The 14,994-nt window shown below is 42.2% G+C and overlaps 1 protein-coding gene across 1 annotated transcript in view; it reads left to right on the top strand.

Annotated features, from left to right (window-relative positions):
• Positions 1–14,994, top strand: part of SGMS1 (sphingomyelin synthase 1) — a 149,192-nt gene that overhangs the window by 101,767 nt on the left and 32,431 nt on the right. Inside the window, exon 4 of the mRNA XM_006831113.1 lies at positions 4,824–5,664. Coding sequence (XP_006831176.1) covers positions 5,024–5,664 — 641 coding nt within the window. The 5' untranslated portion in view covers positions 4,824–5,023. The remainder of the gene's footprint in view (positions 1–4,823; positions 5,665–14,994) is intronic.

The following is a 14,994-nucleotide window of genomic DNA, read 5'->3' as shown; positions in this document are numbered from 1 at the left end:
AGTGCAGAACACAAATGCTCAACTCCAACTTCACTTCTTGCCTTTTTTTCCCCCGTACAAACGACAACCTCAGATTTCTCTGGGTTAGCGAAAATAGGTACTAATGTAGGTCTTGAGTAAAGGTGAAAGTGTTATCAAGTAAACTGTTCCAACGTGAGGACTACCTGTAATGGCAAACGCACAGACTCCCTGAAGAGCAAAGCAGATGGCATTTCAGTGAGGGAGGAGGAGAATGAGCCAGTAGAGAGATCTTGCATCGATTCCGACTCATCGTAACCATAGGGCAGAGCATAAGTGACCTTTCAGAGCTCTCCCGCGGGTTTGAACCAACCGTATTTAGGTTTACAACTGTGCACTTAACCACTGCACCACCAGGGCTCCTTTGATTCTTTCAACACACCGGTTTTATAGCTAAAGATGCAGAGATTTGGGCAGAAGTGAAATTCAGAGCTGTGCGGTTGGACTTTACAGCTGCCCTCTTTGCTGCCTCTTATAATGAGGATAAGTCTGGTGTTGTTAAGTGCTGTCGAGTCAGTTCCGACTCATAGCAACCCTGTATAGGGTTTCCAAGGAGCAGCTGGTGAGCTTGAACCACTGACCTAGCAGCTTATCCCATAGTCGAGTTCTTATCCCACAGCACCACACCAGGATTCCGAGGACAACTCTGTTGGACTGTAAATATCTGCAGAAAGATGCATGTGAAAGCGCAGAGTGAGGGCAGGGCTTTAGATCTGAATCCGCCAGCTCTGCTGCCGGAGAACGGTAAGACAGCGTGTCTATAAAGGTTTCCAGCCTGGGAAGCCCTGTGGGGCCGTTCTCCTCTGTCCTGCAGAGTTGCTATGAGTTAGAATCGATTCTAGGGCAGTAGGTTTGGGTTTGGGTTTTATATTGGGTCCCATCATTTGATTTTTTTGTTTGCTTACAGTCTCATTGCATGGGGTCCTATATGGTACGGCAGACTGAACCACTGGGCAGCAAGGTTGGTTTGAACCACAAGGTCGGTGGTTCAGACTTACCAGTCGCTCCTTGTAAACCCTATACAGGGTTGCTATGGGTTGGTACTGACTCAAGGGCACTTAACAACAGCAGTCTCGTAGTGTAGTGGTTACAAGTTGGGCTTCTAATCTCATGGTGAGTAGTTCAAAACTACTAGTGGTTTCGTGAGAGAAAGATGAGGCTTTGTGCTCCTGCAAAGATTTATAGCCTCGAAACCCTATACAGGGTCACTGTGAGTTGGAACCAGCTCCACAGCACATCACCACCACCACCACCACCACCAGTTTCACAGAGTATTATCTTTTTAAAAGGACATTCTAGGACTATTCCTCCCATCATGTTGTTATTAGGTGCAGTGGAGTCTGTACAGGGTTTCTGAGGCTGTAAATCTTTATGGGAGCAGAAAGCCTCATCTTTCTCCCACAGAGCAGCTGATAGTTTTGAACTGCTGACCTTGCAGTTTGCAGCCCAATTCATAACCTCTACGCTACCAGAGCTCCTTCTCATCATAGGGATGTGAAATTGCATCTTGGCCCTGGCCTGGTCTCTTTGGTTCTGAGGCAGTTTCCCCTGCTGGACTTGTTGCGTTAAGTAGAGAAAGAAGGAAGAATGAAATGTCAAAAGCCAATTCTGTGTTCCTTTTCCCTGAGCCTGGATAAATTCTCCACTGAGAATTTTTCTCTAGAGTTCTTACAGCCGCTTCAAGGTGCTGAGAGTTCCTTTGGCTGTTGTCCTAATGTACTGAGGAGTATTTGAGTAGAGGCCTTTGGGCATCATGCCAGGAGATCCCCTTTCCTGCCAAAGCTGCCAGGATTCCTATTTGGGGCATGTCTTCTCACCACTCTCCAGGCAGTAAGAGTACCAATTGAAGTTGCTCTGCAGTGGCTCTTAAGTGGTCAGAGAGATTCGTTTAGGTTTTATATTTCCCTCTGGAGAATGCTTCCTTTATTCTCCTTGACCAGCCAAATTGTTTTAAAAGCCCTTTTTAGTATCAGAGGTATTTGTAGTAGGTTTGTTTTCCATTAAACCTAGGTTTAAGGAACTTTTCCTGAGAAATAAGGTAGATAGTGACTGAGTGCCTTTTGAGCACTGGGAAAGCGAGGCACATGGTCCTCGTAGGCTCCTCCTGGGAAGCTCTGTCACACCCACCCACAGCCAAGTGTCCAGAGGAATGTGCTGAGCTTTGGATGCCTGGCTCTCTCTGGCATGTTTGGAAGTTTGGAATACCTTTTAAGCCATTTGGGTGGTTGTTTGGACTGGGAAACTGGGGTGCACATATGACCCATCTCCATTCCAGAGTCAGAGTTTGAGCTTTAGTAGACTTGTGTTTGGACTTTAAACTCAGAAGATCTGGGCTCGTGTCTGTTGTTTTCACTTGCTGACAACTATGAGGGTTGTGGTGCTGTGCCACCGAGTCGGTTCCGATTCTGAGCGACCCTGTGTAGGGTTTCCGAGGCTGTAAATCTTCATGGGAGGAGAAAACTTCATCTTTCTCTCTTGAAACAGCTGGCAAATTTGACCTTGTGGTTAGCAGCCCAGCTTGTAATCCACTGTGCTACCAGGGCTACTTGCTGCCAATGGTAGGACTCTTGATTGTTTAGGTCAGTACTTCCCTGGGCCTTCCATAGGATAGTAGTGTGAGTTTCAGGGAAAGAAGCGGCTGGGGAGAAGGATGAAATCAATTTGAGAAACCTTGGTAAAGTTTCTTCACTGATAGATTTCCTGTAGATTTTAACATGCTAATGTGTACTGCTGTCCCCAAGAAAGATGACAGCTTACAATTTCTAGATTTTTTTTTTTTTTTTGGCCACATAATACTTTTTTTTTTCCTTAAAGGCATGGAACATTTTATTGGATTATTAATACACAAAAGTGATCAGGAGGGACCAATTCCTGGAGAAGGGCATCGTGCTTGGTAAAGTTGGAGGGTCAATGAAAGAGAGGAAGACCCCAATGAGGTTGATTGGCACAGAGGTATCAGCCCTGGGTTCCAACATAACAACAATTATGAAGATGGTGTAGGACCGTGTATTGTTTCGTTCTGTTGTACATAGAATCGCTATTATGAGTCAGAATTGACTCGACAGCGCCTAACTGACTAATAATTTCCACAAAATACACTTAGGATAACCATCATCAGTAATTCCAGCTCTTAAAACCTCCAAATCTGAGCAAGTTATTTACAATATTTATCACTGGGCAGGGGAGGGGGAGGGAGGAAGCCTACTAGTAGGCAGTTTTTTCACAGTAAGATATGATGGACAATTGCTATCAGAAATGGCACAGAATTTGAAAAGGGGGGGGGAGGAGAAGGAATGATATATAAACCAAAAGATCCATTGGAAAATTATTAATTTTGAGTTAAATTACATTTCATTAACTTTCATGTATAGCTTCTTAGTAAAATACTGATAACAGTGCTATGAAATAGATCTTTAATTGTCCCCATTTTACAGATGAATAAGCTGAAACTCGCATATGGGTTATACATGGAAGATGCTCAAGCCAAAGGCTATATTTGATCAAGCATGATGCTTTGTTACAATTAGGTCGATTATTTGTAACTTGGTGGATTTTTGGGGTTTTTTTTTTTTTTAATGATAATAAACGTAATACATCTTTATAAAAGAAAAACTAAATCTGAAAATGGGTTGCCATTGAGTTGATTATGACTCAGAAAACAGAGTAGAATGTCCTCATAGGATCTCCAAGATAGGTAATCATTACAGAAACACTGCCCAACTTTCTCCCATAGAATGGCTGCTAAGTTTGAACTGCTGACCTTTCAGTTAGCAGCCAAGTGCTCAACCACTTGTTTCACCAGGGTCCCTTGAAAGAAAATCAGGTGGGAGAAAAATAGAAAATGCTTCAGCCCTCAACTGTATCTTCAGTTATTACTTGATGTATTTCATTCTAGTAATTTTATGTACTGTTTTATTCATTAAATGTATTTGTAATTATAATGTTGCTGTTAAGTGCCGTAGAGTCGACTTCAACTCATAGTTACCCTGTCTAGGGTTTCTGAGGAGCGACTGGTGGGTTTAAACCACCAACCTTGCAATCCAGTGCAATATTCTGCAGCACCACACCAGGATTTATAATGGTGGTGGTGGTGGTGTGCCATGGAGTCAGCTCCATAGGGGGCTTCAAAAAGTTTATGGAAAAATTCCATTATATTTTCAACCTATTTTTCCATGAATTTTTCAAAGTACCATCGTTTACATATGTGTCTAAATATTATACATGATGTGGCACTGTAGGATAAGCCAGACTGCTAACCATCAGGTTGGTAGTTCATACCCACCAGTCACTCCTCAGAAATTCTATACAGGGTCACTATGAGTCAAAACCAACTTGACAGCACTTAACACATATATAAATTCATAAAACTTTGAATTCTAAATGACTGTCCTCTGTAGATGCTCATTTTGGTTATTGCCACATAGCTAGTTAAGTATTTTAAAAGTTGGACTCAGAGACTCATATTTTCTAACTACAGGCTGTCAGAGCAGACAGGACCCTGACCCTTCATGCCACGTGTGTTTTAACCCAAGCGGCTGCTTTTCTAACTCTTTCCCATATCTGGAACCCCAAGCACATTCAATTAAAAAGGGAATCACTGGGTTTTATAGAAAATAGTGGATCCAGATGATGTTCAAACTCAACATGTCTATGATTCTCCTCTATGATTCCAGTTAAGTTGCTGTGTGTTATATACGTCTTTAAACATTTCTTCGTCAGATAGGTTCAGTAGGCTTACCCTCTTAAGGGGGTTTGACTTGGAGTTCCATTATCTTGACATTTTGTCTTAACTCCACAGAATGAAGACTCAACAATGAGGTGAATTAATGGTCAGACACACAAGAACCCTGGACAACTACATGAAGTGTTTAAAAACTGCCCTAACCATCTTGCCAAACCAGCCTCTGCTCATGAGGCCTGACAGAATGAATAAGCCAAGGAGGGACGGTGTCCTGCCCTGTAGGAACAGTGTCTGCTGACCTTCTAACAGCAAGCTGGGGACCACATGCTGTCTGCCAGTACAATGAAGGAAGTGGTTTCCTGGTCACCCAAGAAGGTGGCCGACTGGCTCTTAGAGAATGCTATGCCAGAATACTGTGAACCTCTGGAACATTTCACAGGCCGGGACTTGATCAACCTAACCCAGGAGGATTTCAGAAAACCCCCCTTGTGCCGAGTCTCCTCCGACAACGGGCAGCGGCTCTTGGACATGATAGAGACCCTGAAAATGGAACAGCACATGGAAGCACACAAGAACGGCCATGCCAACGGGCACCTCAGCATTGGCACAGACGTTCCCTCCCACAACAGCAGCTTCAGCAGCAAGGTCAAACCCAACGGGATGCCAAATGGGTATAGGAAGGAGATGATCAAGATCCCCATGCCAGAGCCAGAGCGCTCCCAGTACCCCATGGAGTGGGGAAAGACTCTGCTGGCCTTTGTTTATGCACTTTCCTGTTTCGTTCTCACCACAGTGATGATCTCGGTCGTCCATGAACGAGTACCTCCTAAGGAGGTGCAGCCTCCACTACCGGACACGTTTTTTGACCATTTTAACCGGGTGCAGTGGGCCTTTTCTATCTGTGAAATTAACGGCATGATCCTTGTAGGACTCTGGTTAATTCAGTGGCTGCTCCTAAAATACAAGTAAGTAAAGCAGAAGCTTTCAGATTCAGTGACTAGGGAGGGGTTTGAGCTGCAGATTGTAGTTTTCATTTGGAAGTGAAATTTGTCAGGCAATGAGAATCAAAGCGTATTCTTTCCTTGTCTTTTCTTAAACCGCATGGCCTGCTAAACTAACTAAAACTAGATTTAAGAAAACACTGTATCATTTTGTTGCCTGTTTGATCCAGGATTCATACAGCATGATAGATAGAATAGTCAGAGATGATGTCCTTCTGTTTTTAATTAACAGGACAGAAAATCCTAAGAGACTTTCAAAAAAGTTCAGGTTATTGACCCATAGACAAACTGGCCAGACTGGGTATTATTATTATTAACCCATCAAGCAAAGATGTGACAATTATCCTACAGCTCTGTGAGGGCAGCATATCTTTTTCCCACACAGAGTCGGACTTTGGAACTTTAGCAAATCCTGTTTAAAGATGTTTCATGCATAGAATTCAGAACAGCTATTCCAGACTGGGCTGGCTTATTGGGAAAAGGATACCTTTTAGGATGTGACTTTTCTTCGGGTAGCTGGAATGTGGATTATTTTCCGTGGATTTCCACATTTTAGAATGACTGGCACTTACAGCATTATGTAGCTATTCCTTTCAGCTTTCTTGAGGTTTTAAATAGGCACCTCCTTTTTAGTTACATGTAGACCCAAAGGGACTCCATGTATCTAACTCTACATTCTACACAGCTCCTCTCCAGCCTGTAGTTTAGCTGGGTTGCCTGTAAACTGATCACCTACTTGGTGCTGGTCACTGGGTGTTCGATTTTCCCTTTAGTGGAACATCTTTATCACTTCCATATGCATGGGGGTTAGAAATGAGCTTGTTAAAGAATTAAATGTCTCTCTGGTAGACTGTGTTATGACCCACCATGTGGATGACTAGTGAGGAAATCATCTTAAATCATGAAAACAAAATGCAGACTGAGAGGTTATGCTGAACTCTTCCATTCAGAAGTGATGAAGATTTTCCTGGTATGTTTTATAAGGAAATGGAAATTAAAACAGTTGCTGAGCTTTTGCCAGGGAAGGAGCATTAGGTTTTGTGAAAAAGGATGTTGTTTAAGTAGCCAATGTTTATTTTAGGGCTCGTTTGGCTGTCGTAAAGTTTAAGGTAAATTTTGAAAATGGCAAGACTGGTCTGAGCTGCATTTGTTTGGGTAGAAGACTGTATTTTGTTTGCTTTTGTTCTTTTAGACGCTAGTTGTGTAGGAATCGACGTTAGTAATACAGAATGCACAGAATTTATTAAATACTTTCTTTTGACTGCCAAACTTAAGTCCTTCTTTTGAGTTTTTGATAGTCCTATATAACCTTTTATTCCTAAAAGCTCATTGAAAACGAAGCCTATACTTTTCCTTTGTACAGGCCAAGTCAACTGCTGGATTTTTTCTGATGTTGTTTTGTTTATATGAGTTTGTTTTCTGGCTTTTCATCAGAATGTTTAACATGCAAGTAAATTATTTACTGAAAGTCATTCATACCACATACAAGTTCAACTCTTTCAGATATCTGTACCTTTATAAATAATTCCATTCCTGTTCTAAGGAAGTACCCTTAATCAGAGGAATAGTTTCTGTAAAGTGTATATCTTTTTATATTTTTCCTAATAAGGAATTTTCCACAACTGTTTCCCTTTGAGCTTTCCAATTTCCTGTTTTATTGGTAGTTGTTGGCAGTGCTACAGTGTTTAATATATTTAAACTGTTGAACATCAATAAATAAGTACAGTAACCCTGTACTGGAACAGTCAGCTCAGGTCTGGCCCTGGCCCTGGCCCTGTCATAACAAGCTGCAGAATCTGGTTAGATCCCTACATCTCAGGAGCTTTGTTGTCCTTGTAGATAAAATAAGGACTTTTGAATCTAGATAGTTTCTATTTCCCTGTGAAATTATGTTGTATTTGAGTCTAACATTGAATGGGACAATCATGCTCAAATTTTACTAGCTTTAGAGTGTTTTTGTCCAGAATGCATCTAGCTCAAGATTCATTAACGTCTTCTCTCTGGGTTGCACCTCACGTTGACTCTTGCCTGGATGTTCCTAAGAATTCTCCCTGCCCATCCTTCACCTGAGACACATTCCTGATTTCCCATCTCCTTCTTTGCTTGTTACCTCTTTTCAATGTATGTGGCATACCAAACGTATAAGAGATAGGAAGAAAAATAAATTGACAGTGCCAAGCAGTAGGTATTTATGAATTGTATTTCTTTGCCTCCAATAAAGCAGATGGAAATGTTTTATAGTGTTAGATACTCCTTGTTTCTAGTCGGTTGTCTTTTGTAGTACAGCAATTTTATTTATTTAGGAAAACATTTCACATAGCTCCTCTGTGTTGTAAGCCTTTTTAGACAGTAATTCCATAAGGGGCATATTACATTGATCTCAACTGTCCTGGAGTCTCTAGGGGCAAAGTTCAGCCCATACTTATCTTGGCATCTTCTACTTTTCAGCGAATAACCGGAGGCTGTAAGTGTAGAGGGTGATTTCTGAATTGAGAAATGAGATCACTGAAATCCTTCAACAACAGACCTTTAGGCAGATGTCTGAGGTGCTGGAAAACCTCGGTGGCAAATTGGGAGACATTGTGACATTCGGGTTGTATACAGTTGCCCTTAAGTTACACTTAAGTTGTGTTTTTTTTGTTGTTGTTTTTTTTTGGGGGGGGGTGGTTAATACTTAAAAAAAATATTTGCCTCCTTTCATTCTGTACATCACCCCCTCATGTCAGTATGTACATGTGTTTGTATATACACATGGGATATCCATGACATTGAGAAGTGGAAAGCAACAGTAATGCCTGTCCTTGAGAACTTTTTGGTTTTAAAATTGTAAATAATGTTGTCTCCCCATTTAGAATTGGACTTTCAATCCACTGACTAGGAAAAATTCCTGGGAAATCTCTGCATTTGTGTGAGATTTCACTGCAAAACAGGTATCCCTTGTTTTAAGAAAGCTTGATAACGATTCTGTTAAACATACAGATTTACTGAAGCCTGAAGATTTAAGGAATTTTCATGCATGACTAAATCCTGGCCAACACAGTGGCACCTATGTGTGATGCGTGTGGCTCTGCTCAGTTAGGACGATGTAAGCATCTGACAAAGAAGGCAGCCAAGGAGCAGCATTCCAAACTTTCCCAATCGAGGGTTTTCCAGGCACCTGAGAAATCAGCATGACTAGTGTGTTGATAGAAGACTCTCAGACTCAACTTGTATAAAGCCAGATTTGTTTTCTTTTTCTTCCACCTTAGTCTTCTTCCTCTCTGAACAGTGGCATTATCTGATTCTTAGGAGAACTCCTCATTTTTGGTGTCTTTCCCTTCCCCCTACCAAATAGTCATTTGTTGTTATGTGCCGTGGAGCCAGTTCCAACTCACAGCGACCCTGTACAGGCTTTCTGAGGCTTTAAATCTTTACGGGAGCAGAAAGCCTCATCTTTCTCCCTCAGAACAGCTGGTAGTTTCCAACTGCTGACCTTGCGGTTTGCAGCCCGATTTCGTAACCACTACGCTACCAGAGCTCCTTAAATAGTCACTAAGTTCTGTCCATTCTAATTCTGTCCATTTTAATTTCAGATCCATCGCCTTTTCCATTCCTACTTTTTATCCCAGCAGAGTGAGCGTCCCGATGAAGACCCAGTTCCTTACAGTGAAGTTCAAGGTCCTGCACAATCTGACCCCAATCTCTCCTGCCTTGTCTTTAGCTACTCTGCTCCGGCATTTCCCTCAAACATATCAAGATCATATCATTTCATTCTATTCACTATGCACCATCGCCTTCATGGCTAGATTTTAAATTCCTCAAGGGAAAAGGCTAAGTCCTATTTGTTCATCTTTTTATCCCAGTGTCTGGCACATGGAGAGTGCATATTTAAATTGCGTGCATTCATTCAAGTCACATTTACGGGACGACCTGGGGGTGCTGCAATGAGCAGAGGACCCTGATACTCTCTGACCAGGGTAAGGCAGACAGTAATCAAATCAATCTATAAAATCCAGGCAGTGCTTGAAAGAACATGGGATAAGATTCTTATGATTCAATAGTGAATAATTGTTATCATGACTAATTGTACCTGGCACAACTGTAAAAGTAGAAGTTTAGTAATAAAAAGTGAAGGGGGAGTAGTTAATCTTACAGTCCAGGAACAGAGGACCCTAGGACCATCAAAGGAGAAGAGCACAATCGGAATATGGGATCCTGTCCAGAGAAGTAGCAACACCAGAGATGGAGACAGAAATAGGGACATGGAGAGAAGATTCTAGATTCATGGGAAGGAGAAGGCTGTGCTGGTGGCCAGGAGGCAAGCTTGCAGAATGTGCCCTTTGGTTGTTTAATTGATTATATAATCCTAAGTGTTTTTGTGTCTGCCCCCCTCCCCCCCCCAACCGGGGGATTGGAACCAATTCCCTTTGGTTGTTGTTGCTTGGAGGGGTTTTTATTCTTTGCATTGAATTGTTTGTTTTAAACCCATTTTTTTCCCTTTTAAGTTTTTTTTCAGTTCCCATTAAACTTTTTTAAAAAAAATCGAGGCAGTGCTAAAGGAAGTGGGAAAACATAAACAGTACAGAAGGATAGATAGTGTTGGGGATGGTGGGGTGGGAGTGGTATTTGGGGGATGTGTGGGGGGCATTTGAGCAGAGACCTAAGTCAAATGAGAGAGAATGCCATGGCAGGTGTTTGGGAGACAGCAGTGCCAGTGGAAGTAGAGGACGTGCAGTCAGCCCCGAGAAGTGTTCCCCGCATGTGCAGGCATCCGTGCAGCTGAAGTCCAAGAGGTGGATGATGAATTGGGTTGGACATTGTGGCCCTTGGATAAAGATTTTAGGTTTTGCTTCAAGGATGAGAGCAATGCATTCTAGAGCAAAGCCATAGCTATAAGGATCGCTCTGGCTGTGTTATACAGAATAGGGAAGCGAGCAGTAGTCCAGGTGGGAGATGCTCACAGCTTAGACTCCGTTAATGTTTGTTCAGTGAGTACATTTTGTGCTGGCGTGGTCGAAAGGCATGGATTCTCTGGATGCCCCTGGCTCCGATTAGACTTCGAGCTGCTTGTCTTTTACATCAACAGGGCTCGCTGCTCTTGCAGTATCTTTCTCATTCAAGATTTTGAGGTCTCTCTGTGAAGCCTTGGTTTTTGTATTGAATTTAATGGGAAGATAGAATTCCCTAATTTGAGACCTGGCAACCTACTTGAAGATGTTTTATTTTAGAGCAAAGTCAAGTCACCCTGTTAACAGTTTTTCTACCATGGCTTCTTTTGGGTCAGATACTTGACTGAATAGGCATATTCCACCTCAGGGACTGAGAGTGGGAAGGGGTTGTTAGGATGAATTAAGTAGTGTAGCATCTGTTGGTTTATTGGTCATGAAGAGATTTGAAGAAAAGAAGCAATTGGGTGATTAGAGCAGAAAGAGGTGAGCGGTCGAGGCACGTTAGGGGTGGGGGACAGCACTGTAGTTAGAAGGAGACCAGGGCATGGCGACTAATTCCGTGTGCCATGAGAAACAACTGGAGAAGGGCCGTGGTGGTGGCACTTCCCGCTTGAGCCCTGCCATGAGATCTGTCTTCAGAACTGTTTCTACCATGTTTGTTCTTCCCACAGGAAGGAACAAATACAAATTCTGAGTGTGGCTGTTCTGGGATTATACTCAGAGTATTGGAATGGATTTCTAGATGCTTGGCAGCACTTTCTATTTTATATTCAGAGATTACTTTGGAAGAATCTTCTTTTATATTTTAGCCTTTGAGAAATGTTACAGCTTTATTTATCTATAACATTTACTTCTGTTCTGTAAGTGGAGTCTAATTTCCACGGACATCTCTGTGCTGATTGGCAAGTGTTGCTGTCAGATGCTAATTTGGTGGTTTCTGGTTTGTTTTATTTAATAGATGAGACTCTTCAATAACATTTATTTTGCATTTTGCCCTATTTTGATCCCATAAGCGTTTCTTTTCCAGTTAAGTTGATTGGATCAGTGTTCTTAATCTATTTCCCTTCTAATTCCAACATAGTTTATGATCATAGATATTGTCAACATTTTTCCCGTGGTTTTATGTCTTTGATGCTGTTGTTGTTGTGAAGTGCTGTCAAGTTGGTTCCCAACCATAGCGACCCTTTATAGGGTTTCCGAGGAGCAGCTGGTGAGCTTGAACTGCCGACCTTGCAGTTCAAACGGCTTTGCAGTCTGGCTCACTAACCCACAGCGCCATACCAGGACTCCCTTTGATAGTTGTGATTAATTGAGGTTCTTAAAGGCACTAGGTATAAAACATTTGATATGGAGAATGCCTCTCCAGGTTCCTGTTCATGGCATTTAGTTTCTGAATTCCAGAAGAGTATTTTCTTGGGACTCTTTCACTTTATTATAAATTGACCTTCTGTTGCGAACCATAAGGCTGTGTCTAATGGAATATCAGGACGTATTCACAGTTAGTTATTTACCAAAAAGTGTTGACGATTGTGCACTAGGGCTGCATCCGTGAGCAAAACAAAGTTGAATAGAGATTCTAGGGAAGTTTGGTTTGTTCTGACAGTAACATCTCAGTTTTCAAAGTCCACACTCTATACAAGTTCAGCATTCATGAGGACATATATGCCCTTATGTTGCTACAGCTTTTGGGGGGGTACCACACTGATAAGCTGTCATATTTCTGTCTAGAAATAAAGCAAGGTAAGAGTGCAAGGCTTGTCTCATACCTCTTTCCTCCCTGTACACATGTGCTGTAGTCCTTGAGTGCCAGCGAATGCGTTCTGACTCTATAGTGACCCCGTGTAGGGTTTCTATAGAGGGTGCTTAGCCTACAGCGCCACACCAGGAGCTGTCTGCATTGTAGTTGTGTTTATTTTGTGGTTGCTCAGAGTCTGCTTTAGCCTGCTCCTTTTTATCCGTGTTGTCAAAAATCATTTTCACCATTGGCAGGTGGCAGTTTCCAGACGAGTTGAGGTTTGAGTAGTAGGAATTTTTTTTATGTATTATGGTATTTGAGTCTCAGAATCAGTTCTTAAAGTAATTGGTGTTATGCTGTTCTCTTAGTTAGATAGATAGCTGAGACTCAGAGAAGTTAGTGACCTGTCCAGCAGTAGACGCTGGGGATTGCAAGTATTCATTATAAACCCAGTCTAGAAGTGTGCTGGGACCATAGACACGCATCCTCTGAAAATGTATTCTGTAAGCAGATCTGGTGGCATGGATTCCGTATCACAGGACAGAATAAAAATAGATGCGTTCTGTGTTAATAGACTCGATGGGAGACGTGCTTTTGCTTCAGGCTGTACCTGCTGACCGATTGCTATGATGGCCACTATATTGTTGTTAAGAGCCATCAAGTCAGTTCCAACTCTTAGTGACTGTATATAAGGTTTCCAAGGAGAGGTTGGAGGATTTGAACCACCAACCTAGCTGTTCAAACCAACTTTGTGGTCCATTGCTTATCCTATAGCGCCACACTGTAGCTTCTAAAAAATATACTTAGCCCTGACCTAACTGATTACTAGGCCACGGGGCCGCATATCTCAAGATGATGGTTGTTGTTGGTAAATGCCATCGAGTCGGTTTTGACCCCATAGCAACCCTATATAGGGTTTCCGAGGAGCATCTGGTGAACTTGAACAGTCAACCTTGTGGCTCAAACCGACTTAGCAGTCCAGCGCATTAATAGCCATTGCCACACCAGGACTCCTAATCTCAAGGCTAGCAGTTCAAAACTTAACAGCGGTTCCCCGGGAGAAAGAGGAGGCTTTCTGCCCCCATAAAGATTTACAACCTCGGAAACCTTATACCAGGTCACTGTGAATCAGAACCAACTCCACGACACATCACCACCACCACCATCCATTAACTCCACAAAAACCACTGACAAACCAGGAGTGAGTGTCCAACCTTACTGTTTTCTTTGTTTCTAACAAGTTTTCTTTCTCCTCCCTTTGATTCTGAACCATTGTCTACCTGGGCTACAAGCCCGAGCCAAGATCCTGTTGATTTTCCTTTCCTGGGAACTCCCTACCCCCTAATCTCCCCACAAAATCTAGATCTCATAGCTTCTTGAAGGCCTTCATTTGGCCTCCTTTATGGGTCAGAATTGACTCGACGGCACTTAACAACAGCATCCTCTTCTCTAACTGGGAGCGATATTTGGAGTCAGTCACTCGAAGTGCCTTCTCGTTCTCACTTAGCTGGTGGTCTGGTCTGTTTTCACCCTTTCTGATTTTTACCATTTTAGAAGTCATCATCCTAGGAATTATAGGGAAACTGGATTCATTCTGTATAGTTCCCTAGATTCAGTCGTCCCCACAGTTTGTGAAAATAAGCATTAAAAGAGGTTTTTACAGAACACAAGTAGATAGATTTACATCAATGTTTATCACAGCACTGTTCACAGTAGCAAAAAGATGGGAGACAGCCTAGGTTCCCATCAGTGGAAGAATGGATAAACAAACTTTGGTGCATACACACAATGGACTAATACTGTGCTATCTTGAAGAATAGCAAGGAAGCTGCAAACTACCACATAACATGGATAAACCTTGAGGATATTATGCTGAGTGGAATTAATCAGTCACGAAAGAACAAATATTGCATAAGACCATTGTTGTAAAAGCTTAAGAAAAGGTACCCATATTAAAAGAAAAGCACACACAAAAAAGAAGGTTTTAAACTAAGAGTTAAATGGAAACATCCAAAAAAAGAAATGATAGTTTTCATAGAGTAATTTTAATTCATTTTTTGATGCAAAAGAACCTTTTCTAAGTAATACCTCTACTTATTAGATGGTTGTTGTTGTTAATTGCTATCTAGAAGGTTCCAAATCATAGTGACCACCCTGTACAGTGGAGGTGGGGAGAATCCGATCCCAAGGCCCATGAAATCATTTGGTCTGGTCTTACAGATCTGCTGCAGTCCCAGCCATCTCACTAGCGATGAGTTTAAATGTTTGGCCAAATATAGCAGGCTAATTTTTTTTTTTAATGTTTTATTGTGAATTATATGATAGTTTACATGAGAGAACCTCCGTTCCATATTCACTCCATCGTGTATCATTACATTGCCATGGTTCCAGTCCCCTCCATGCATCGTCTTCTGACCAAAGGGCATATCCCAGAAGCCTGTGCTCTACACTCAGTCTTCAGCCCATGGTTCCTTTCCCTCTCTGGATCCAAAGTCCCCAGCCGCTTCATCCCTCCATGTCATCATCTCTGTCTCCATCTCAGGCATCCTTGGTTCTCTGGGTGGGGTCCCGTTCTCGGCTCTTATCAGTTGGTGGTCCCAGAGACCTCCGCTCCTAGACTGGAGAAATAAT

This window comes from Chrysochloris asiatica, unplaced genomic scaffold (assembly GCF_000296735.1).
Source record: "Chrysochloris asiatica unplaced genomic scaffold, ChrAsi1.0 scaffold00003, whole genome shotgun sequence".
In the NCBI taxonomy this organism is placed as follows: domain Eukaryota; kingdom Metazoa; phylum Chordata; class Mammalia; order Afrosoricida; family Chrysochloridae; genus Chrysochloris; species Chrysochloris asiatica.
Note: the sequence above shows the minus strand (reverse complement) of the source record. Positions and strands in the feature narration are given on the sequence as shown.